The sequence below is a fragment of the Chaetomium strumarium genome, assembly GCF_033439665.1.
Source record: "Chaetomium strumarium strain CBS 333.67 chromosome Unknown B0T15scaffold_5, whole genome shotgun sequence".
NCBI lineage: Eukaryota > Fungi > Ascomycota > Sordariomycetes > Sordariales > Chaetomiaceae > Chaetomium > Chaetomium strumarium.
In genome coordinates, this window is record NW_026944433.1 from 2,838,898 (window position 1) to 2,859,941 (window position 21,044).

A 21,044-nucleotide genomic window follows, 5' to 3' on the forward strand; every position below is an offset into this window, starting at 1 on the left:
ACGTTGCTGCAGCACAATTGACATCTACTGTGCCCACACGACCCGGACTTTCTCCCATCTCTTTCCCAAGGGCTAGCTGTGGTTAAAAGGTATCTAACGTTTCCTCTTTCTTGACGCAATTGACCTTCTTACCCTTGGATGCACAAGGCGATCTGACTGCATCGAGAACAGCCCTAGATGCCAGGAATCCGCTCGCCTACGCCATGGCAGAGCGAAGCGGTCTACATTCTCACCATGTTCGCTGGCATCGCTTCAGCATAGAAGGAACCGGCCATAACGACGATGTCCTATTTTGCAACATTTGTGAGCAGATTATGGCGCTCCCCTGGTTCCAGCCGGAGGTAGCATGTAAGGGTTCATCGAATACGCAACTTGTCCTTTTGCTCGCCACTGACGGGAAACAAAACTACACTTGCCGGAAACGCAAGCTCAACTGCCTTTGAAGTGGGCTTCATCGAACGCTTTCTCCGAATTCGGGACAAAGTGGGCGGTCATTTAGTAATCGGCAAATGGTACCTGCGCAGAAGCCTCGAAACCTCCTGTCCTGGGAGCGAGGGGGGCTTCCCATGCTTGCAGCAGAGGAGTCAACCGAGCGACGGCATTCACTCATTCGCCTGACTGTTGATGTTGACGGTCTCAAGAGCATCGAGAGGTTGAAAGAGCGTCCCCCGTTCAGCCGGGAACGTTTTGATGACCGGTCTTTCGTCATTGAGGAAGAAGTCAGCTTTGGAGCCACTCTTGCACATTTCAAGGTGAGTAATAACCAACCGCTATTCCTGCATAATAAATCTCCCGCACCGCTGCATTTCAAGGCCTGGACCTTGATTTGGCGGTAAATAGCATCCCATTCTAACTTTTCACACAACGGCCTCTGCCAGTTATTCATACTCGAGGATATGAAAGAGCCAGGCTTTTCGGTATGGGACACCTCAACACCTCCTACCCTTACGAGATGGCTTCGTCAGCCACCCGGAGATTGGTACGGCCAGCGCTTCTATACGATCGATCTCGGTACGGCCACGGGCCTTACCTTTGTCGAATATGATGGCCTGGTCGCCATATACGCGCATTCTAGGACTCACCCCGGTTGTGATAAACGTTACGACCGCGATGGTGCAGACTGGATTTACATGCCGTTGCCTCCACATGACACAATCCTCCGCTGTGGCCCTTTGGTAACTCGAGACAGTCTCAGAATTGAGAAAGGAATGAGTGCCTTCATGGTAAGCTCACACTGACCCACTGTCCGAACCTTCCGTAGCCTGAAATCTAATTTGTGCAAGTTCTGGACACGACTATCTGGGGAGATTGTTATTGGGCGAAACAACTACAACTTTGACCCGGAGAGATGTGCTTCCCTACTCGGTCCACCTGATCGACCCGTGACAACCCTGGTATATCGTAAAAGATTCTTGGGGCCGAAGACCTCCATTACCGCCGTTGCAACGTAGGATGATCCGTGTTATAGCGGGAGTTCGTCTTGCCTTCATACTACCCCCCCGAGGGCCTGGGATCGTGGATGCGAACCTCCTACGCTCCGTTGGAGAACGTCAGTCAGATCCGCATCTTCTACCATAAAGGCGGCATCCATTGCAAGGGCATGGTACTTGAATACAATAACGGCGGCCAAAGGGCAGTAGGCGAATGCCGCATTATGGTGGATCACTGTGAAACCTTCACGAGGCCGTCATCTATCGCCTTTGTCAACTCTGGCGCATCTTTGTATCAGGTTAAGATCCGAGTTGATGGGCCCCTGGACGACGGGGATGAATGGATGCATTATACAATGGCTGGGACCCTGGTTTTCTGGTTCTCTGGTATGAAGGCGCACATGTCGGTGGAAGGGGGCTTCAAGATTTCTCACGATTCGCAGTAGACAGGAGGAACAGAAGGCGAATCAAGGGGCACGCTGTCAACAATGCCAACCATTCTGTGATATCAGTTTGTAACTACTGTACCGAAAGGTGTAATTCTCCGATGTCATCCGTATAATATCCTCGCCATCCATCACCAGCTTAGGAGAGACAGGCAACTCAGCTGTTTCAGCCCTAACCACTTGATACCTTCCTCCCAGCCGCAAAATTTAAGCCGTACTCGTACGCACGGTTACCATCAGGATACCAGCCCTGCATCTCTTGAGGTTCTTTCCCGGGCATCTCCGCCAGCACCCCAACAAGGCCAGCAGCACCCGCACCCCGGCCATTGGCAGGATAATGCCATGGCTGACCACCAAGGCTCCCATCCCCGGGACCTCGCGGCTGAGGGTGCTGGGTGGACCAGGTGGCGCAGAACTTGCGGCTGGTATTAGGGCGGAAGCAGCCCGGGGAAGGGATCACGTTTGAGTACGTCATGGCGACAACGGGACCGTTTACGTTTACGGCTGTGTTGATGTAGTGTTTTCAGGGATCTCACGGGTGTGTGGTACACGGAGGACGAGACGGATTGGCTGGCGGAGCCATGCTTGATTGCGGATGTGTTGGTGTGCCTAAGGATAGTCTCGGGGGAGCGGCCGTGGGAAACACACATGGTAAGGTTGATCCGATGGCGTTGGTTGAGGACTCGTTTATCTCTACTTGGAGGGCGTCACATCTTGGCTGACATGGCGCAGGTACTTCAAATGGACAGAGAAATGATATCAGGTAGTTAGGTACTATACCTAAACAACCACTCCATTCTAAAAGTCCGTAACAAGATGCTCTAGGTTTAGTCGTGTTGATTTAGTCTTATTCAAGGCCTAAGTGCTAGATTTCCTGATACAAAACCGTTGCAGACAGCAGCAGACACTGCGCCAAAATGCCTAAGCTCTCCAAGTCTGTTTACATTTGCTTGTGGGCACGTGGTACGTCTGGAGAGTCGGGATCCCCTGACCCCTGCAATGCACACCTCAACCCTCACCACCCTGCTAGCAAAGGGGATGACGAGGAGGGGGAGATCTTGGTGGCGGGCGGGGATTTGCAGGATCTTATTCCGTTGAAGGAGGACACGAAGCTGATGGTTGTTTGGCCGGGTCCGGAGAGCTTGGATGTGGTGCCTGAGGAGGAATGGAGGAGATGGAGAGGGCGGCCGGGAGCAGCCAGGTGTGATTAGTGGTGTCATGGTGGGAGTGGATGGACGAGGTGTGGAGAGGGACGGGACGATTGGAAGTCATGCGGACACTTAGTAAGGAGTTAAGCGGCGCGGGTCCTTTGTTGAACTCTGGGCGGTTACGTAGATTCTCGAGAAATACGCGAAATGGAAAAGGACAGGATTGGGAAAACAGATGAATATATTTAAGTCCTGATTCTATGTACGATGTGCGCCAGACATGCTATTGCTGGCCCTGGGGCGGTTGGTGCTTCCCACCACAGTCGTGCGAATATGTCCCCCGTACTCCCTCATCAGACCATGTCCTGACACTCTTGGGATGGTGCTGTGAAGAACGTAAGGGTTGTCCGGGCCGCAACTCTATAACAGAGCGTGGCAACCAGACGACGACCAGTGCTGCGGGTGAAACAGGCCGTGTACCTGTTCGTCTGTGGGCTGCATGTTAGCCACCTCCAGTCGTAACAGGCCGCGCAGTCGTTCACGAGCTGGCCCCAGGTCGGCCGGGCACTCTGCGCTCGTGGTGCCAGCCACGGAACCCTCTGGCCATTGTCCATCTGCGGAACTCGTCGCGGGGCCGGTTCGGTTGGCTGCGCCATCTTGGAGGCGCAGAGAGGGTGGTAACAATGGCGACGGGGTTTTGTCTGGTTGGCGTCGAGGTCGTAGAAAAATAATTTGTAAATAATAAATTTTAACGGTCTCAGGGGGAGAAGAATTATCTGTGACGGCGGAGGCAAGAATCGCGATGTGACTGCTGTGGTGTGTGATCATCGGTATATGGAGGTGGCGGTTGATATCGTGTAATTGTGGAGGGGTGAATGGGATTATGGGAAGCAGGTGAGCTTTTCTTTTTCTTCTTCTTTTCTTTTCGCTGTTTTTTTGTACCCCCAAGTTGCACACACATACATACGCATACCCTATCCATTGCAATGACAGAAAATGACATTTCGATTTGGGGGGAGTTAGAAATGTGGTGGTGATGGTCTTGCTGACTTTGCATGGTACATATATAGGGAGGCAGAGTCAACAACAACTGCCTGGAGTGGCGGGCTGATCCTAATTCGGATTAATTACTCGCTATTAAAAAGGGAATGGGGAGACTGTTCTGTCGAATCGAAAAGATGCAGCATTTGCGCGGTACAACACACAGAATGTCACTCGGTGATGGTGGTGATGGCTGTGATGCTGACCGGGGACTGTTGGAAAGGAGTACTGTTTGAAAGAAGTACCTGGTAGATTGTTACGACTATAACCTGAAGCAACAACATCGAGCGATGAGCAGGCTATGTCTCATTAAGCAATATCTTGATCTATTTAATTCGATGTTTATTCTTAAAGGATCGAGGTCATTAGTTTTAACGCATTCCTTTGTTCCACGCTTCGGGGCCATTGGTGTGGCGCCATTGTTAATAAGAGATATTTCGACGGGACGTGATTGAATGGGATTGAGGAATATTGGCGGTCCACGACTCCCACATCATAACACATTGCGTTTTCACTCTTGGAGTACTAACGTCTGGCTCATAGATACCGGTCGTGTATGGAGCCCGGCTACAAACACCTATAACCCTGACTTTACGAGCTCATTTTAGGGTTATAGCTGTTTGTGGCCGGGATTCATACATGACCGGGATCCCTGTTTGGAGACGTTAGTACGCCAGGTACTTAGCGTAGTACCACACGCCCGGATATATTCGCCCACAGCAATAAGCTGACTTCTGCTAGCGATTGACAAGCCGCCCACACCTTTATTATGTACTTTGGTAAGGAAACTGTCTGTATGGATTATACATTCTAGGTAATACATTCCCTATGTCAATACGGCCCCGCATGCCCCACACGTTATGACCCCTGCTCTTTGAACCACGGCAGCGGGTTCAGCCGCGACTCCACTGTGGAGCAAGGAATCGCGTCTCGAAATCAATTAACGAGCGCAGTCCTCTGGGCATCAACGCGTCTCCCACATCTTCCATATCAACAGTGAACAGCAACTAAACAAACTCTGGGCGTCGCTTGCACTATTTTGGACAGCTCTTGATCATCCAAGTGTTTAGAGCGTTTGCCATGGTCGTTTGTCCCATTTGCAACAAGGGCGTGAAAGCCTCTGAAATCAACAGCCATATCGACTCGGGCTGCCAAACATTCATCGTCGACGACAGCAAAGAGCAGGCGACATCGTCCCCGCCGAACGGCACGCAGAGCAACACCCAGAGCCAACCACCAAGTTCGACGCAGAAAAAGCGATCCGCGGCAGCATTCTTCCAGACGCCCACGGCGAAGCGACAGGCAATCGCCCCTGCCAGAACCTCGGCGCCGCCGCAGACAAACGGGGTTGGAGGCACCAAGGCTGGGGTCAAGCGGAGCTACGATGACGGCCCAGGTTTTAAGGGCCCGGCTGTAGACGCACCTTCCACCACGAACGGTACAGGAGAAAACAAAGACGGCGCGGCGCCAGCACCGGCAGACGCACGGCAACCTAACGACGCTGCGGACAGCCCGGACCGACCGCTGGCAAAACGATCCAAGACCACCAGAAATGCACCCCTCGCCGAGCGCATGCGGCCGGACACACTGGATGATGTATTTGGTCAAGACCTCGTGGGCCCTAACGGGGTGCTGCGCTCTCTAATAGAGTCAAATCGCCTCCCGAGCATGATTCTCTGGGGAGGGTCGGGCACTGGCAAGACGACCATCGCACGGTGCATTGCACGGCGGGTGGGGAGCCGATTCATCGAGTTGAACGCTACGAGCACGGGAGTGGCCGAGTGCAAGAAGCTGTTCGGCGAGGCGGCCAACGAGCTGGCTCTGACGGGGCGGAGGACCATCATCTTCTGCGACGAGATCCACCGCTTCAGCAAGTCGCAACAGGATGTATTTCTGAAGCCTGTCGAGGCGGGGACTATCACGCTCATAGGTGCCACGACGGAAAACCCTAGCTTCAGAGTCCAATCAGCGTTGCTCAGCCGGTGCAGGACATTCACTCTCCAGTCGCTCACGGAAGAAGACATCCAGCGCATCCTTCTCCGCGCCCTCCAACAAGAAGTCGAACATGAAGGCCTTACACTCAGCCCACTAATCGACGAAGAACTCCTCCGCTACCTCGCAGCCTTCGCCGACGGCGATGCCCGCACGGCGCTCAACCTCCTCGAACTCGCTCTCTCACTCACCAACCGCCCATCATCCGACTCCTCCGAGCCGCTCACGAAAGAAGCCATCAAGGCCGCCCTGACCAAGACGCTCGTCTACGACCGCGCAGGCGACCAGCACTACGACACGATCTCGGCCTTCCACAAGTCCGTGCGCGGCTCCGACCCGGACGCGGCGCTCTACTACCTCGCGCGCATGCTGCAGTCGGGCGAGGACCCGCTCTTCATCGCACGGCGCATGGTGGTGATCGCGTCCGAGGACGTCGGGCTGGCCGACAACACGCTGCTGCCGCTCGCCACGGCCACCTACACGGCCACGCAGCAGATCGGCATGCCCGAGGCACGCATCCCGCTCGCCCACTGCGCCGTGGCGCTCTGCCTCGCGCCCAAGAGCACGCGCGCCTACAGGGGGCTCAACAACGCGCTCTCGGCGCTGCAGGAGCCCGGGGTCGCGGCCTTGCCGGTGCCCGTGCACCTGAGGAATGCGCCCACCCGGTTGATGAGGGAGATGGGCTATGGGAAAGAGTACAAGTACCCGCCGAATTATCGGGGTGGGAGGGTCAAGCAGGACTATCTGCCGGAGCAATTGCTCGGCAGGAGGTTTTTGGAGGATAGAGATTTGGGGTTGGAGGTGGATCCCGATGTTGAGATGGAAGAGGCGCAGGATGTTGGGAGGTGATGAAAGGGGGCCATTGCGGTCGAAGTGTAGGATACATACATGCTGTACTAAGTGGTTAGGTATTTGGCACAGGCAAAAAATGGTGGTTTGGTATCTGGATGCATGCAGGGTTGGCGTATTGGCTTTCATAGAGACATGACTGGCTACCTGAAGTGGTGGAATAGAACCCGAACACTGTTGATGTTCGCATCATGAATCGCTCCATGCATGAGTCAGGTGTCACGACTCCCCTGTGCCGCTCGACTACCGTAACCGCGGTGGGTATCCAGTATTGAATCTGAACTCTTGCCATGTCTCAGAAATGGCAGAAGCCAGCATGGAACAGGCACAGTAGAATATCGTGTACCTCGTCAGTCAGACCGTATGAGCAGCGGAGACTTATTTCAACCCATCCCGTGGGATCCTATCAGAACGCACTCGTGAGTAGTAAATTGAGATACTTTGGTCATTTGTGCCTGTTCGTACTTGGCTATAACTGCAGATGTGGGTGACTTGGTGACAAAAAGGTATCATTCAGTTTCCCCCAAAGAGGAATGTAGAAGTCTACTGGTAAGAACAGGTGTCATCCAGCCCCGTGTCATCCAGCTTAATTGCCAGTTCGGGAAGCAGTACCTATAACAACGCCGCTCTAATGCTGCAAGCACCATGCCATGCCCCAGAGCAAGACCAGATGCGTCTCATTAAGCCCACCGAGTACCATATACCAGCTGATTCAACCACCCTCCCCAATTGTGGGACAGCGATTCGGGGGTTGTAGCACCGCAGTTGAAACCGCCTCATAACCCACCACTCCGAATCAACCACCCCCAACCCAGCCAATCATACCATAAACGATTCACCACACCCGCACTGCTCCTCTGTTACCACCAATGTCAGCATATCATCCCGCCAATTCAAAATCCAATCAAGCATACAAAGGAAAAGAAACTCACTAATATTCGGATTCCGAAACACGAACCGCTGGCTCAGCTTATCCTCAACCCAATCCATCTCGCTGCCAATGATGCTAAACAGCGCCTTGCTGTCGATCAGCACCTTGACGCCGTCCTGCTCCACCGCCTCGTCGAACGCCCCCGGCTTGTCAACATACTCCAGGTGGTAGGCCAGCCCGGAGCAGCCGCGGTTGCGCACGCCCACCTTGATCAGCTTCGGGTCCGGCTGGTCCAGCAGCGCGCGCAGGTGCTCCACCGCCGCGGGCGTGAGCTGGATCGCGGCCTTGCGGGCGCGTAGCTTGGAGCGCGGGCGCGCCGAGGGCGAAGGAGCCTGCTTGGCTGCTGCTGCTGCTGCTGCTACTGTGGTGGGTGTCTGCGCCGGAGGGGTCTGTTGTTGTGGCTCTGTTGATGGAGATGGTCTCGTTGTCGGGTTGGAGATAGAGGTCGTCGCGGTGAAGGCTGGCTTGGACTGCTGTGCTTCCTGCTCGGGGATCGAGACTGGCGACGGCTGGTTTGTCGGGTCTACCCGCTCGGATGGCTGCTTCGGTGGCCTTGTCTCGTGTACCCTGGGCAGGGTTGGCGCCTGAACCGGGTGCGCGATGGAGGTGTCGGGCACGGAGGCATTGCGCGGTGCCGGCGGCGGTTGAGACGGCAGCGTGTAGGCTTGGAAGGCGGCGACAAGCGAAGCTGGCGTCGTCGAGAACTGGCGCTGTCGCAGGAGATTTCGGCGACACGAGAGGCAGATGGAGACCGTCCTCTTCGTAAGGAAGCTGGGCGCATTCATTGTGGCGGGGTGTCGTGGATTCCAAGGCAGTTAACGTCGGGAACAAAGTCACTGTCGTTGGTTCTTAGATGTTTTTGCTGCAGATTTGTCGTGCCTCGTTGACAAACAGCGAAAGCCGCTCAATTCCACGGTATGACATGATGCCAAGGCTCGGCGTATCCCGGATTCCGCCGCAAGAAGGGCTGACCAATCAGCATGTGGGCATTAGGAATCGCCGCTCGGGCCAACGGCTATGTGAGTGGACCCTGAGCCTCAGGCTCAATCCGTACCGACACTGCTAGCGATATCAAGAACAAGCCAGGGATAAACATGCAGCATTGGGAGCAACGCATCAAGCAGCGTAAGTTGCTCGAGGAAGAGCCGCGGGGAAATGAGGCGGCGCGTTAGAGGCGCGTGAGGCGGATCGCCGTGAAAGATAATGCTTTGTTTCTGACTTGACTAACACATACGACCATACCTGGTAGAAAATACGGGATCCCGTCCGCTCTCCCATAGTCAAGCTACCAAGGGCCGAACCAGTACTCAGGTGGGTGACCACTGGGGAATCCTCGGTGTTGTATGTTTTTTTCTTTTTGCCCAACAATTACAGCAAGTGAACCATGCTGGTATCATTAATCCGCTAATGTTTGAGTTACTTGCACAAACAAACCACTCCGCTCGACCATCCTTCGCGGGAACCTGAGCCCAGTTGAAGCTTCGACCATTCTACGACATTATTCGGCAACCATGGCCCTGACATCCGCCACCGCCGCCCTGGCCATCTTCTTCAGCAGTGTCCTCTCATCGGCCTCTCTGTACTTCTCCCAACTGTCCAGCCCCTCCTTCGCCTGGATACTCAGCGTCTCATACCCCTGCTTGATGACCTCGGCCACCTGCAAGCTGGTCAACTGAGACCCGGCCTTCCTACCTCCTGCTCCCCCTTTCGCATTCCCCCCATCGCCTTTCCCGCCGCCGCCGCCGCCCTCGGCGAGCATTTCCTTGTAGTGCGTGCTAACATTGACCAAGGTATCAATGGAGTTGCTCGGCCGATTGGCTAGGGCGTATGTCCCTCTGAATTTGACCAGCACCTCCCCGGTCTCGACAACCTTGTAGAACAGATCGTCATACGCGGCCGGCGTGGGGAGGAAGGTCTCGCCCGCCGAGAGGCCCAAGGCGATCAGGTTGACGACGTGGTCCAACAGAGTGTCGATGTGCGGCAGGGCTTTGAAGTCGGCGGCGTATGTCGTGAGGAAGCGGATCAGCGACAGCAGCGAGCGGAACAGCTCGGCCCAGTGGTACTGCAGGCGCGTGCGCGACCGCGACATGTAGCTGATGATGCGCAGGAGGATGCCGACGCAGAGCGTGTAGAGGCCGACGTCGAGGCGGCGGCGGAGGTTGTGGTTGATGGCGTCGACCATGGTGTCCAGGACGGCGGTCGCGAGGATGCGGTCGCCGCGGACGAGCGGGAGGTAAGGAGACCGTTGGCGGCAGAGGCGAACGGGGACTTTGCTGTCCTCGCTGCAGATCCGTTTACAGAGGATAGGATCCTCGATAAGGAGGCGGAAAACCATGAGGTTGAGGTGGCAGTAGAGCGTGGTGCGTTGCGAGAGGTGGGCGTGTTGGAGGAGGTAGGAGGCGAGGGAGATGAAGCTGGCAAAGGGCTGTTCTTCGCCCTTGTCCGGGGTCCAAGCGACGAGCTCGAGACTAAAGAGCTTGTTGGCGTGTGTGAAGTCGTAGGTGGCGAGGAGAACTGCTGCTTCTTGCCCTGGCCTGCAACATTTCAGTCAGCGAGCGAGCTCACGCCCAGGACTCGTCACCACTTACAGCTCGGCAAACATCCTCTTTGCTGTCTCAGCATCATAGACAGGCTTTGGCGAGGGCCTTCCCCCCGGGGCAATGGCGCCTAGCCCGATCTTGTTCAGTGTGCCTGCAAGCGTCCACCCCTCTGGGAGGTCGTCCTGCACGTCCACGTACTGATTCCGTAACCTCTGGCACGTTTGGCCGACGCTCCTGACGATGCCCCGGATGACGCGCTCGTTAACGAAATCGTTGAGCCGCATCTGGTAGGGGTTTTGGAACTCGAATTTGTTGTAGTTCGCCAGTAGACCGAGGAGCATGAATGGCGATGTTATCCTAGGTGCCGTCGACGCGATTTCGGACTGAATGCACTACCGGCTGTCAGCTCCGGCGACCAGAATAACCAACCATGCAAAACCCTTCCAGACTGACATTTATTATGGCCGGGAACAAGTCCCTCTGGATGAAGTAGGTGAGCAGGCTGGTCTGATAGGCACCCGACGTGACAGCAAGCGCAACCTCCACCGCCCGCTGCTGCAGGTCTGCCGTGTACGTACACCCTGCCCTGTTGCCGCCTACGGACCGCGACTCCTCCTGGCCGACATGGCCGACGCCGTTCGGGCAGCACTCGCGCGCACTGCTTCTCCCATTCCGGATGAGCGACTCGAGTGCGCCAACAAACTCAGTGAAGACGGCATCGACGTGGTCCAGGCCTGCGAGAAGCTCGATGATGTCGGAACTCGGATTCGTGTACTTCTTGGCCAGCACCGCGACCATGAAGGTGCTCAGAGTCTGCCCCACAATGCTTGTCAGAAACCGCGGAGACGAAACCATAGCCCAAAGTAGCGTATATTCTCACATCGAGCGCATGAAGGTCTGCAACGCCATAAGGGTTCTTCAGCGCGGCGATGGTCTGCGCAAACAGTTGTCTTGTCTGTTCGTGAAGCTGGAGCAGGTCGTTTGGCCCTATGTCGTCGAGGATTCGGCGAAGCGATGACCGGTCAGGTCGGAGGAGGAAGAATTCTTTCCAGAAGCCCTCTGATTTCTCAATCTCTTCCGACTCGTCCTACTCTCCCGTCGTGTCGCCTATTAGCTGTCGGTTCGTCCTGAACGGCGCTGCGCCCAGTGGCGTTGCGCCTGCTTCCGTACGGCATTGCGGGGCAGGAGCACCAACCTGTTTGATAACAATCCCAACATGTCAGCAACCAACTCTGTAACTAGAGCCCCTTGCGCAAGCCGCGTGGTGTCGGAATCTGGCAAGGCTTTCCCGGAGATGGACGTAAACGTGAAGGAAATCAGTTCAGACCTTGAACAATGCTTCATACAAGCGCACTATCTTGGGCTGAAAGACCTCTGGTCGAGGCTGGTGAGTGAGAGGAGACGGCTCCATGTGGGAAGGCCGCGGATTGTCGAGATCGAGGTGGGATACATGTGTTTGCGACGGAGCTTGTGTCCAGAAAGAGAGGCCGAGTCGAGCCATCGATAGCGATAACGGCCGCCAAGACACCGTGCGCAGATGGGGTTCCACAGTCACCGGGCACAGTGAGTTACACGGACGGAGGGTGCAGTGAACTCGATGTTCCTAAAAGCGTACCTAGGGGAAGTAATCAAGAAAATCACCATATGCATGGTTACTTGAACCAATTCCCTAAGTTGTCAGATCACTCACTACACGTGTATGTTAGCTGCTCATGTCAGGCAGTGCCCAACTTCGACTGTCACATGCCAGCCACGACTCTTTGTGCATCCAAGGCATGCCAAGAATCTCCAAGCTGCACAGCAACTCAGCGAGCACCACCTGCATAGCGGACAAAGATCAACGAGATTGAAGCAAAGATAAAGACAACCTGGTGCTCCAAACGCCTGAAGAAACTAACCCATATGCCGGTATGGTTCTTGTTAATAGAGTCTGCGCAAAATTGTCTGGCCTTGTTGGTGGCCCTGGGCTGAAGGAGCCTGACAGCCTAGGTACCTTGTTTACCGCGTAAGGCGAAACTGGCCGAATTCCTAACGAGGAGAGACGACCTCCCCAATTCCCGTCTGAAAGTGCTTGATGAAGTTTTTGAACTCCGCGTATGAGACATGCGGAGAGGGCGGGATGAGAATTCTCCCTCTGCGCCAGAAGGAAATCGGATCGGTGACAAGTAAGGAACGGGTAAGAGAGGACAAGTCCGACAGCCCAAAGACGATGAGGGTTATGAGGCGGCAGGTGAACCTTCCAAAAAGCCCAGCTTAAAAGATAATGCGGCAGTGGCTCGATCATAGCACCAGACGAGATGTAATCCAGGACTCTCGGCTATCGTGTTCTGAAGTCGTTTGAAAACTTGTACGTAGAGAGCATCTACGTGCGAACTTGACTTTCGGGTGACGAAGTGCCCCGAGAACTGCAGGAGGCTAATAGGCGTGAGAACAGAGCCAATAATATATATCTCTTCCCGAGTCGAGGCGATGGATGATCAAGGATTATACCAAGTTCCCGTTCCCCTCGGATCTGGCTGGTTTGGGGTCCTCATTGGATGTCCGGTATTAAGTAACAAGAGTTCATCCATTGCATTCAGGTCGCTTGTGAACCACACGCATGTTCATGATACTAGGCAAGTTAAACCGCAGGGACCCGTACCGAAAACCCATACGCCATCCGAGACCGAAAACTACCTACCTACCAGGTAATCTTCGCTGTACGTACCTTACACATATGTATCGCCACAAAAACAGGAATTTGACTCCTCACTTTCTTGCCCCAGCTCCGGAATCGTTAGATCTGTGTCGTCCCAAATCTGTCTTTCGCAAAAGCTCTGCAGCAACTAACTTTCTTGAAAGGGAAACTCCTTTTGACCCCACCTTTTCTGTACCTATCGTCCGCCCTATCTCGCCCTATCTCGCCCCCTCTGCCATGTCAAAAAATCAAGTAATAATCGCTTCCATCGCAGCTGAAAAGAGTTTCCATCTGATGCCATGCGCCAAACCCAAACGGGACGACATGTCCGCATAAGTGAGTCTCGAATTCATGAAAAGAAAATACGAAAAGGAAAAGGATCATGATATCGTCCGATGAATGCCCACGCATGTCTCGCCGAAATATGCGGAAAAATATAAAAAGAGGTAAAGTTGAACCAAACCGCAAGCTCGCTCGCTCAATGACAGGTCCTGTGTTCGCGATGTTGGAGAAGAAAAAAAGAAAAGAAAATAAAAGGCGGTCGAAAGGACCAAGCAATCAGTCCTCGCTATGTTATGTTTAAGACCAGGTTCACGTCGAGTATCTTGCCCCAATGCCCCGCCGCGCCAGAAGCAATCCACGCCCAGCAGAGGGAAAAGGAAGAGGAAAGAAAACGAAAAGCGGAGCTCAGACGCCCCAACTGCCCTTCCGCTCCTGCACGCCCCACGCCAGCGGGCTGATGGCATTGAGGTCGGGATGCTGACGCGCCCACTCGTAGATATACAGCTTGAGCGCCTTCCAGCGGGAGCAGCGGTCCTCCTCCCGCACGCCGTCCTTGGCCTCGCTGTCGAGCATGATATGGCCCGTAGCTTTCACCTTCTTATTCCTCGCATCCGCATCCTTCGGCTCCCCGGTTGTTTCGTTTCCGTTTTCGCTGTCAACTCCGGGCTCCTCCTGGCCCCAGAGACCCTCCATGATGGCCTCGTCATCGCGCTCCAGCTCCTCCACGCCGATCCGGCTGATCTTGCTCAGCTCCTCGTCGTACTGCCGCGCCGTGGCCGGGTAGCCCAGCGACAGGTAATTGTACACCTGCGTGACGAAGTGGTCGTCGAACTCGGCCGCGATCTTCTCTTCCAGCTCGGCGGCCTCCTTCTCGCGCCGCAGCTTCTCGTCCAGGTTGTGCAGGTTGTGCAGCATGTGCAGGCCCTTGGGCTCGTGCGACTTGGTGCGATGCTCCGGCATCATCACGCCGCCTCCTCCTCCTCCTCCTCCTCCTCCTCCTCCCGGCTGCGAGGCCAGGCTTGCGGCGCGGGTGGTGCCGTCCAGCGTGCTGCTGGGCTCATCGGTGAGGGAGGGCGTCATGCCGCCGAAGGCGTGCGCGAAGGGGTCGTGGTCCTTGGGGCTGCTGGACGGTAACGGGGTGATGATCATCTGGGGACGATCAATGCGTACGAGGTCCCCGTTCTGGGTATTGGCGTAGCAGTAGCCGTGCCAGAGGCCGTGCTGCTCGGTCGGATCGCGGTTGTGGTCGTCCTTGGTGGTGCCCATCGCTACGTCCCAGAGATGGTTTGGCTCGAGCTTGGTTTGCTTCGGCGAAGGGCACATGCGGAAGGTGAGGTCCGTGCCGAGCATGGGCGGGGACGATTTCAGACGGAGGCGGTGTTGCTGGCGCGCAAGTTCGAGGGACATGTCGCGTTCTTGTAGGCCATAGGTGGGAGGCAGGAAGGCGGCGTGGTGTCCGAAGCTGGTCTCAGCGGGGATTCGCGAGGCCGGCGCATACGGCATGTCGCCAGCTTGGCCGGTGGGAGCGGAGGGGATGTAAGGCATGTGGCCCTCGCCGATACGTCGGAGCGGCGGCGACTCGGGAGGGATGTACGGCATCGTGGACTCGCCAATGGTAGCAAGTGGTGATTCCGCACGGAGAAGTGGCATGTGTGACTCCCCAATCGGGGCCAGGGAGCCCGAAGACGGTCTTCGGGATGTCCATAGCGGAGAGCTGGCTATCGAGGACCTCTGTCTGCTCGTAAGGCCCATGGCATCGCTCGGCGGGCCGTCAATGCTCATGTTATCGAGGTCGATCGAGTCTATGCGGCTCCTAGACCTCGCCCTGAGGACCATCTGAGCATGCTCCTGCATCTCTTTGAAGGCCCAGCTGATGTCCTCCTCGGACGAGTTCCGCCGTGACTGTAGCGGATTCCATGGCCCTCTCGTCAATGGCCGTCCCCGGGGACCGTCATCCTCAGATCCCTCGCGCACATAGAAGTGCTCGGCGCCGCCTATCCTCTGCCCGCTGTTTGGGAAGGCACTCATGGCCACCTCTTGGAGCTTCCTTTGCTGCGCATCGCGGGCAACCAGGTCGAAGTGACCGCCGGCAATCTCGTCGTCACACGACTCCCGGCGCCCATGCCCCTTTTGCGCCGGCAACGTCTCTCCATTGCCGAACCGCTTCCGTGCTTTGGGCGCATAGATGTGATTTGTGTACGGTGTGATGTCGGTCTTATCTGTGGGCTTGGTCGCGGGCCCCTCGTCTCCGGCTCGTCTGGAACGGCGCACCGAGGATTCGACTAGCTGGGGCGCAAACCGGCGCTTCTCTCTCGGCGGCGGGGACGGTGAACGCGGAGACGGGCTCGGTGTTGGCTCGCCTGGCGGTAATGTCTTGCGGTATCGCTCGAACGTCGTCTCGATGGGTATGGGAGCAAACCGCGCCCGCGGTCGGTCCTTGGTGCTGGCCATCCCGCGCAAGCCTCTGATGTGTTGTCTCCTGGTTACACCATGCAAAGATGGGATCGAGTATTGTGTTGGCAGGTCGCTGGTATAATCCGCCCGAAGGAATTTTTGTCGTAGTCACTCGACCTGCTTCCGGCGCAGACTTTCGGTCTATCGGGCGCCAACGGAACGTGCCGGTTGCACAACCACGTCTTGGAATTTCTGTGCGGTTTTGTAGCTTCACCGACTCTCCGGGAACCATGGATTCATGGAGTGGGGTGTCCGGAGGGTTCGGTCACAAGAGCTGAGGCGAGTACCGCAACATGCAGCAACATGTGCCAACGCCATGCTTGACTTTTGACCGCCGCCGCCATCCGGGATTCAAGGGCATCGTTGGTGGGGTTCTGGCCGAAGTACTGCACCGTGTGCAGACAGTGCGGAGTCGTGTTCCTGACTCCGACCTGGAGTCCCGCGTGATCTATTTGTCTCGTGTCGAGGGAAGGCACCGGCAAAGGACAAACAAAGGCACGTAATAAAGCCCAAGACTCTTCGTATGTATCTGAGCAATTCTATCGGAATCCGAGCTGGGCCTCAACAGCATCATAGCATTGACTCATCCCGGGTTGCCTTGCCCATTCATGCTCAGGTGCTTATGGATTGTACAAGTACAAGTATGTACATTGTATGTATTGTACAGTATCCGTACCCGGGGCATTTCGGCTTGGTGCTCTCTTTGCTCTGACCTCCGCTCGCATTCGCAACATTCCACCCCGAGTGTCTGTGTCGCTGTCTCGACTGCCGTATTTGGCTAGTGCGGACCCGCCATTTTCAACACGACCTGTCAACTCACGGCAAGGCCACCGGTCAAGGCGTGCTGCTGCCGCCCTGACATCATCGTGCACACTGTGTTACAACGTTTTGTTGCCCGACCCCGATATTAGTAGTACATACTCCGTAACACCTCCAGATCACAGGCCTATGAAGATCAGTCTGCTCAACTGCGGGGTTGTCAAGGTTGTGTATGCTAGAAAGTTTGATGGCTTGTCATCTGCTTTAGGGGTCTTTGTTTCTCAAAGTTTTGGCAAGAGCAAAGACGTTGGCCAGTAGTGCACTTAACCTCAACCCTATTAGGGGTCTTCACTTTATTAAAAGTGTGTGCCGGGCCCACGAACCACCCCGGGTCGGTTCTTTCTGTCATCTTGAACATCTCCCAATCAAGTGACATTTGCCTGGCTTTGTGCAAAAGCGTTGTGTCTTTACGAAATCGAAACAACAATCTCAGGGTCCCGGAATCCGGGTCTGGTGGGGACGCAATCAGGGGCTCACTTATGAGTGAGTACCTTAGCATGTGTAGTATGTACGGATATTCAGTTCGTAAATCACATTGCTTTGCCCGAAAACAGGGACGGCCGTTTAAGCGAATTTCTCAGCACCAGGTAAGGTATGCGATACTTGGCCATCCCGACTCAATGGGATTCGTCATGTCAACACGGGCACGAACACGCCATTGCAACATGGCAGCGTTCTCGGCGTAACAAGCCACCTTGGTTAGGCCTCAATCCACTAACCTTCGGTTCAGGGAATTATTAGGCCCGGCGCCGGTCCAATATTGCTTAAACATCAGTCGCTAACATGGCAGGCCACTTTTCTCATGTTCAGCCTCAGCTCTCAAAATCACGCAACTCTCCCCTCCGCAATGCTACATCTTCTACGTTCATTTTTAAGCCTCGTGGCGCTCCCTGGCCTCAGCATTCGTACGAAGTACACAGTGCAGACACATGTCACGCTTCCGAGGGATTGGATGGGAGCGTCGCCGCACCCCGACCGGCGCGGGGTTCCGGAAGCTGATGCCGGGGTCATTGTAACCCCACACATGCCGTGTTCACCGCTAAGGTACGTTCCCCCCTAGATGACACCATTGACTATCGGCAGGAAGCTCTTGACGTGGCCAGGAAAAAAAACGTCCATGGTGTAGCAGAAGACAGGCTTTGCTCCGAGGTCATGTCGCCAGCTTTCCATATCCAAACTCCAGTGTACATGTACCACCGGCCGGCTTCCACACGAGTTTACGGTGTTCCACTGCCAACCGCTAACGTTGCCTGTTGGCCGCCAACTGTGAGATCGGGCAACGATCTGTAAGCCACACGCAGCGGCAGGTTCCCTCGTGATACGCAGTGGTAGCATTGCCCGTCTTCCTCATTGGACCGAGGCCAGCATATCAGGACAGGTTTCCGCGCCCGCCCGGCGTCCGACACTTGAACAACCCCTCCCGCCCGCTGACCGCTTATCTCCCTCGCATTCCAACACCCACCATCGGCAATGGGCCCGAATGCGATCAATGATGGGCGCGGGTTGGAGAAGCTCCCGCCCGCCCAGCAGCTATGTAGGGAGCGGTATTATCTAGTTACTGGATGAATCATCAATCCCCTTTGCCCATCATCGCTTGCAGCTGCCCCAGATACGGAAATCGGTCATCTGAGCAATTTCTGGAACGGGACATTTGGTATGTCTAATCTTACACCACCGTTTCCTTACACTTGGTAGAGTCAGTGAACGGATTACGGTTGATACCGGGCCGAGGCGCAATCACCAACCACCTGCCGATGACTTTACCCCGGATTCTTGGCCCTTCCCGCTGGTGGGGAAGGGTCCTATCCCAACCGCGGCACAGGGGAAACCCACCGTTTGAAAGTTCACAAGTCTCGATCTCTTGGCAGTTCATACACTGTTCCTGCGGCTTGTCGATACCCTCCCTGCCGGATGAACTGGACCACGGGACCCAAAAGGATCTAGAACATGCGAGCCACGTCTCCGCTTCCGACCCCTGCTCTGCTAGGAGGACGGCGGTGACGGCTACGGCTCACTTCGAGGCGAACTAGAACCAGACCGCTGTCCCATCTCTCAAGTGCTCACAAACACCGGCATCCTATGTTCTTCCGCAGCAGGGGCAAAGCCAGTCATGCGGATGGGTATAGCAACAGAACTCTCCGACCCCCTTCGTGTGGTTCCAACCCCAACTTACGCCTTGAACAAGTTGAAGATTTAAGCCCATCTCAAGTCCCGAGTAGATACTACAGTGTACTTTGTACACTTATTTACGGGACATTGACAAGGTAAGAAGGTACTAGTACTTACGAAGCAAAGCACGCTAGCTTGGATACAACCACCGGTGAAAAAGCCCTTCGACAAGAACAAACGGCTTGAGTAACACTCGCAAGGAAATCTAGCTCCTACCCTGTGCAAAGGAAAGCTGCGATGCCTACAACTAAGCGGTCCTTGCCACTACAAGCTGTCATCCATCATGCTGCCTCATCCCATCACTTCTCTGCCGATGCTCCCTCCTTGCTTGCGCCAGTCTTCGACCATCTTCAAGACACTCCCCGGCTTCCCATCATAGCCGACGCGCTTCATCCACTCAGCCAAGCTCCTGATCCGCCGAGGATGGATGCGATCCAGGAGGGCCAGGTCCCGCGGCGGGCTGAGCCCACCGGCCCAGTACTTCCACCAGGCCCCGAAGTTGTCCGTCCACTTCATGACCGACTCGTCTCGGCCCGCATCGGGGCCGAGGGACCAGTTGACATAGGCGCCCGGGTACGGCTCCGCAGCGGCCGCGTAGGCTTCCCAGGGGATAGACTTGTGCACGCCCCGTTTACCCGTGACTTCGGTGAAGGTCTTTGCGATGTCGCCGAAGCTGACCCAGTCTGTCACGACGGAGAGGTCTAGACCCGCCGACTCGCCGGGGTTGTCGAAGAGCCAGAGGCTGTAGACGCCCACGTCGTCGAGCGCGATCAGAGGCAGTTTTGCGTCCTCTTTTTGCTCGGGAATTAGCACAGCAATACTTATGGGAGCAGACAATAACGAAAGGAAGTGGGGAAGATAAAATCATAAAGCTCACTCACTAGTAGCTGGGTTCGCCCACACAAACGACCCGTCTTCCTGCTCGGCCGGTACGAACATTCCGTCCAGAAGCATCTCCATGTACGGACCGGTGCTCAGGAGAGAGCTCTTCATCATCTGATCCTGCCCCTGCGCAAGAATGAACTTCCCGATCCTGCCCTTGGCATCCATATGGCCGCAGTGGTAACTCTCGTCAAACCCCGCAATCTCCAACGCATACTCGATGTTTGCCCAGACATAGTGCTGCACCCCTTCAGCTCGAGCAATCTCGTACGCGCGGAAGCCGTAGAAGAGTTCGTTCTTCTCTCCCAGCGTGAAGCCGTCCGTGTTGACCCAGGCGCCGTACACACCGCGGAACGCCCTGTGCAGATCCTGCTGGCTGTCCTGGGTGCCTTGGATCAGGCTCACGTTTGGGAGCGCGGCGAGCTGCTTGGCCCGGGTGGACTCGGCGTTGCGGGTCAGGACCCGGACACGGTACTGTCCGCTCTGGGACAGGGCTGAGGTTCTTGAGAGTCAGCAGAAGTCTCTGAGCAAGAGTTTTTGTTAGCTCCCGCTAAGCCATACCTTTGACAACGGGCATGCCTTGAGCGCCCGTGCCGCCGATCACAAGTATCTCTTTGAGATCTGCCATTGTAGGACGTCGTCTTGAAGGTTATGGCTTTTCTTTTTCTTTTGGCTGGCGAGTTATGATGTCGGTTGACTTGAGAGGCAGCTTGTGGAAACATGGGTTTAGTTCGTTTTGATTGTTCTCTGTAATATAGACGTTGCAAGAGCACTACAAGGCTTAGATTTCTAAGCCCAGGCTCTGGAGTTGAGTCTAAAGTGATTTATCAGCGATCGGCGTTGGGAACGATTACTGATCGAGAGAGCTCATCAGATTAATTGCTGCGCATACCTGATCGGACCAGTACCTAGTCGGAGTGCCAGAGCCCGGAGACCTCATCTCAATGTTTATTAGCGAGTGCGAAATGCGAAATGCGAATGCGAATGCGGTGTCATGTCACTTGCACCCAACAAGAGTACAATGACTGAAATGAACTTGATCGATGATTGGCATGTGTTGATGGAGACGTTCAGATTGGGTACCCCAGAGGAGTCGGAGGGTTCTACGGTTTACCCCTCAGAGCTGCTGACGTCAAAGAGTCCAAACCACTTTCTTCATCAAGTCTCCCAGTACTGGACCTGGTGCAGTCACTACAGTGAGCTTGCTCAATGGCGAGAACATGCCCGGCTCTGCCACTTGAGCATCTAACTATCAACACAGCACTTCACCCACATTCCTTTGGCGAGCTCGTGAACGGAAGTGAATCCCTGCTGTGTAGGCTTCTAGATAGAGTGGGGACTGAGGTTACCATATCGCCGACTCCAGAGGCTTTCCGATCATGCT

At 55.4% G+C, this 21,044-nt stretch overlaps 7 protein-coding genes across 7 annotated transcripts; 3 read left to right on the plus strand and 4 right to left on the minus strand.

Annotated features, from left to right (window-relative positions):
- The first annotated feature begins 339 nt into the window (after positions 1–339).
- B0T15DRAFT_252645 (uncharacterized protein) lies at positions 340–1,611 on the plus strand. Its single transcript, XM_062863198.1, has 3 exons — positions 340–752; positions 867–1,223; positions 1,284–1,611. The coding sequence occupies exons 1-3, from the start codon at positions 510–512 to the stop codon at positions 1,449–1,451; spliced, it is 768 nt and encodes a 255-aa protein (XP_062720541.1). The 5' UTR covers positions 340–509; the 3' UTR covers positions 1,452–1,611.
- Positions 1,370–1,977, plus strand: B0T15DRAFT_252660 (uncharacterized protein). Its single transcript, XM_062863199.1, has one exon. The coding sequence runs from the start codon at positions 1,520–1,522 to the stop codon at positions 1,874–1,876; it is 357 nt and encodes a 118-aa protein (XP_062720542.1). The 5' UTR covers positions 1,370–1,519; the 3' UTR covers positions 1,877–1,977.
- A 3,029-nt stretch (positions 1,978–5,006) lies between these two features.
- Positions 5,007–7,107, plus strand: B0T15DRAFT_537515 (uncharacterized protein). Its single transcript, XM_062869623.1, has one exon. It carries the CDS (start codon positions 5,146–5,148, stop codon positions 6,904–6,906), a length of 1,761 nt encoding a protein of 586 aa, XP_062720543.1. The 5' UTR covers positions 5,007–5,145; the 3' UTR covers positions 6,907–7,107.
- Positions 7,108–7,325: 218 nt separating this feature from the next.
- Positions 7,326–9,030, minus strand: B0T15DRAFT_537517 (uncharacterized protein). Its single transcript, XM_062869624.1, has 2 exons — positions 7,839–9,030; positions 7,326–7,763 (listed from the first exon to the last, which is right to left on the minus strand). The coding sequence occupies exons 1-2, from the start codon at positions 8,620–8,622 to the stop codon at positions 7,726–7,728; spliced, it is 822 nt and encodes a 273-aa protein (XP_062720544.1). The 5' UTR covers positions 8,623–9,030; the 3' UTR covers positions 7,326–7,725.
- A 289-nt stretch (positions 9,031–9,319) lies between these two features.
- Positions 9,320–11,552, minus strand: B0T15DRAFT_558738 (uncharacterized protein; the record flags this gene model as incomplete). Its single annotated transcript, XM_062870483.1, has 5 exons — positions 9,320–10,371; positions 10,426–10,769; positions 10,831–11,190; positions 11,258–11,464; positions 11,511–11,552. The coding sequence occupies 5 exons, from the start codon at positions 11,550–11,552 to the stop codon at positions 9,336–9,338; spliced, it is 1,989 nt and encodes a 662-aa protein (XP_062720545.1). The 3' UTR covers positions 9,320–9,335.
- Positions 11,553–13,565: 2,013 nt separating this feature from the next.
- Positions 13,566–15,906, minus strand: B0T15DRAFT_252683 (uncharacterized protein). The gene has a single exon (XM_062863200.1). The coding sequence runs from the start codon at positions 15,785–15,787 to the stop codon at positions 13,742–13,744; it is 2,046 nt and encodes a 681-aa protein (XP_062720546.1). The 5' UTR covers positions 15,788–15,906; the 3' UTR covers positions 13,566–13,741.
- A 2,945-nt stretch (positions 15,907–18,851) lies between these two features.
- B0T15DRAFT_537528 (NmrA family protein) lies at positions 18,852–20,710 on the minus strand. Its single transcript, XM_062869625.1, has 4 exons — positions 20,553–20,710; positions 20,222–20,474; positions 19,660–20,154; positions 18,852–19,569 (listed from the first exon to the last, which is right to left on the minus strand). Exons 2-4 carry the CDS (start codon positions 20,286–20,288, stop codon positions 19,070–19,072), a joined length of 1,062 nt encoding a protein of 353 aa, XP_062720547.1. The 5' UTR covers positions 20,289–20,474; positions 20,553–20,710; the 3' UTR covers positions 18,852–19,069.
- Positions 20,711–21,044: the final 334 nt, after the last annotated feature.

Excerpts from the sequence above, each read along its gene's own strand:
- B0T15DRAFT_252683 (XM_062863200.1), bottom strand. The coding sequence starts at position 15,787 with ATGGCCAGCACCAAGGACCGACCGCGGGCGCGGTTTGCTCCCATACCC.
- B0T15DRAFT_252660 (XM_062863199.1), top strand. The coding sequence starts at position 1,520 with ATGCGAACCTCCTACGCTCCGTTGGAGAACGTCAGTCAGATCCGCATC.
- B0T15DRAFT_252645 (XM_062863198.1), top strand. The coding sequence starts at position 510 with ATGGTACCTGCGCAGAAGCCTCGAAACCTCCTGTCCTGGGAGCGAGGG. Across the intron at positions 753-866 it reads CCACTCTTGCACATTTCAAG|GGCCTCTGCCAGTTATTCAT; the intron begins GTGAGTAATAAC and ends TTTTCACACAAC. Across the intron at positions 1,224-1,283 it reads AAGGAATGAGTGCCTTCATG|TTCTGGACACGACTATCTGG; the intron begins GTAAGCTCACAC and ends AATTTGTGCAAG.
- B0T15DRAFT_537517 (XM_062869624.1), bottom strand. The coding sequence starts at position 8,622 with ATGAATGCGCCCAGCTTCCTTACGAAGAGGACGGTCTCCATCTGCCTC. Across the intron at positions 7,764-7,838 it reads GTTTCGGAATCCGAATATTA|AGGAGCAGTGCGGGTGTGGT; the intron begins GTGAGTTTCTTT and ends TGGTGGTAACAG.
- B0T15DRAFT_537528 (XM_062869625.1), bottom strand. The coding sequence starts at position 20,288 with ATGGCAGATCTCAAAGAGATACTTGTGATCGGCGGCACGGGCGCTCAA. Across the intron at positions 20,155-20,221 it reads AGGCATGCCCGTTGTCAAAG|CCCTGTCCCAGAGCGGACAG; the intron begins GTATGGCTTAGC and ends CAAGAACCTCAG. Across the intron at positions 19,570-19,659 it reads GTGGGCGAACCCAGCTACTA|AGGACGCAAAACTGCCTCTG; the intron begins GTGAGTGAGCTT and ends CCGAGCAAAAAG.
- B0T15DRAFT_537515 (XM_062869623.1), top strand. The coding sequence starts at position 5,146 with ATGGTCGTTTGTCCCATTTGCAACAAGGGCGTGAAAGCCTCTGAAATC.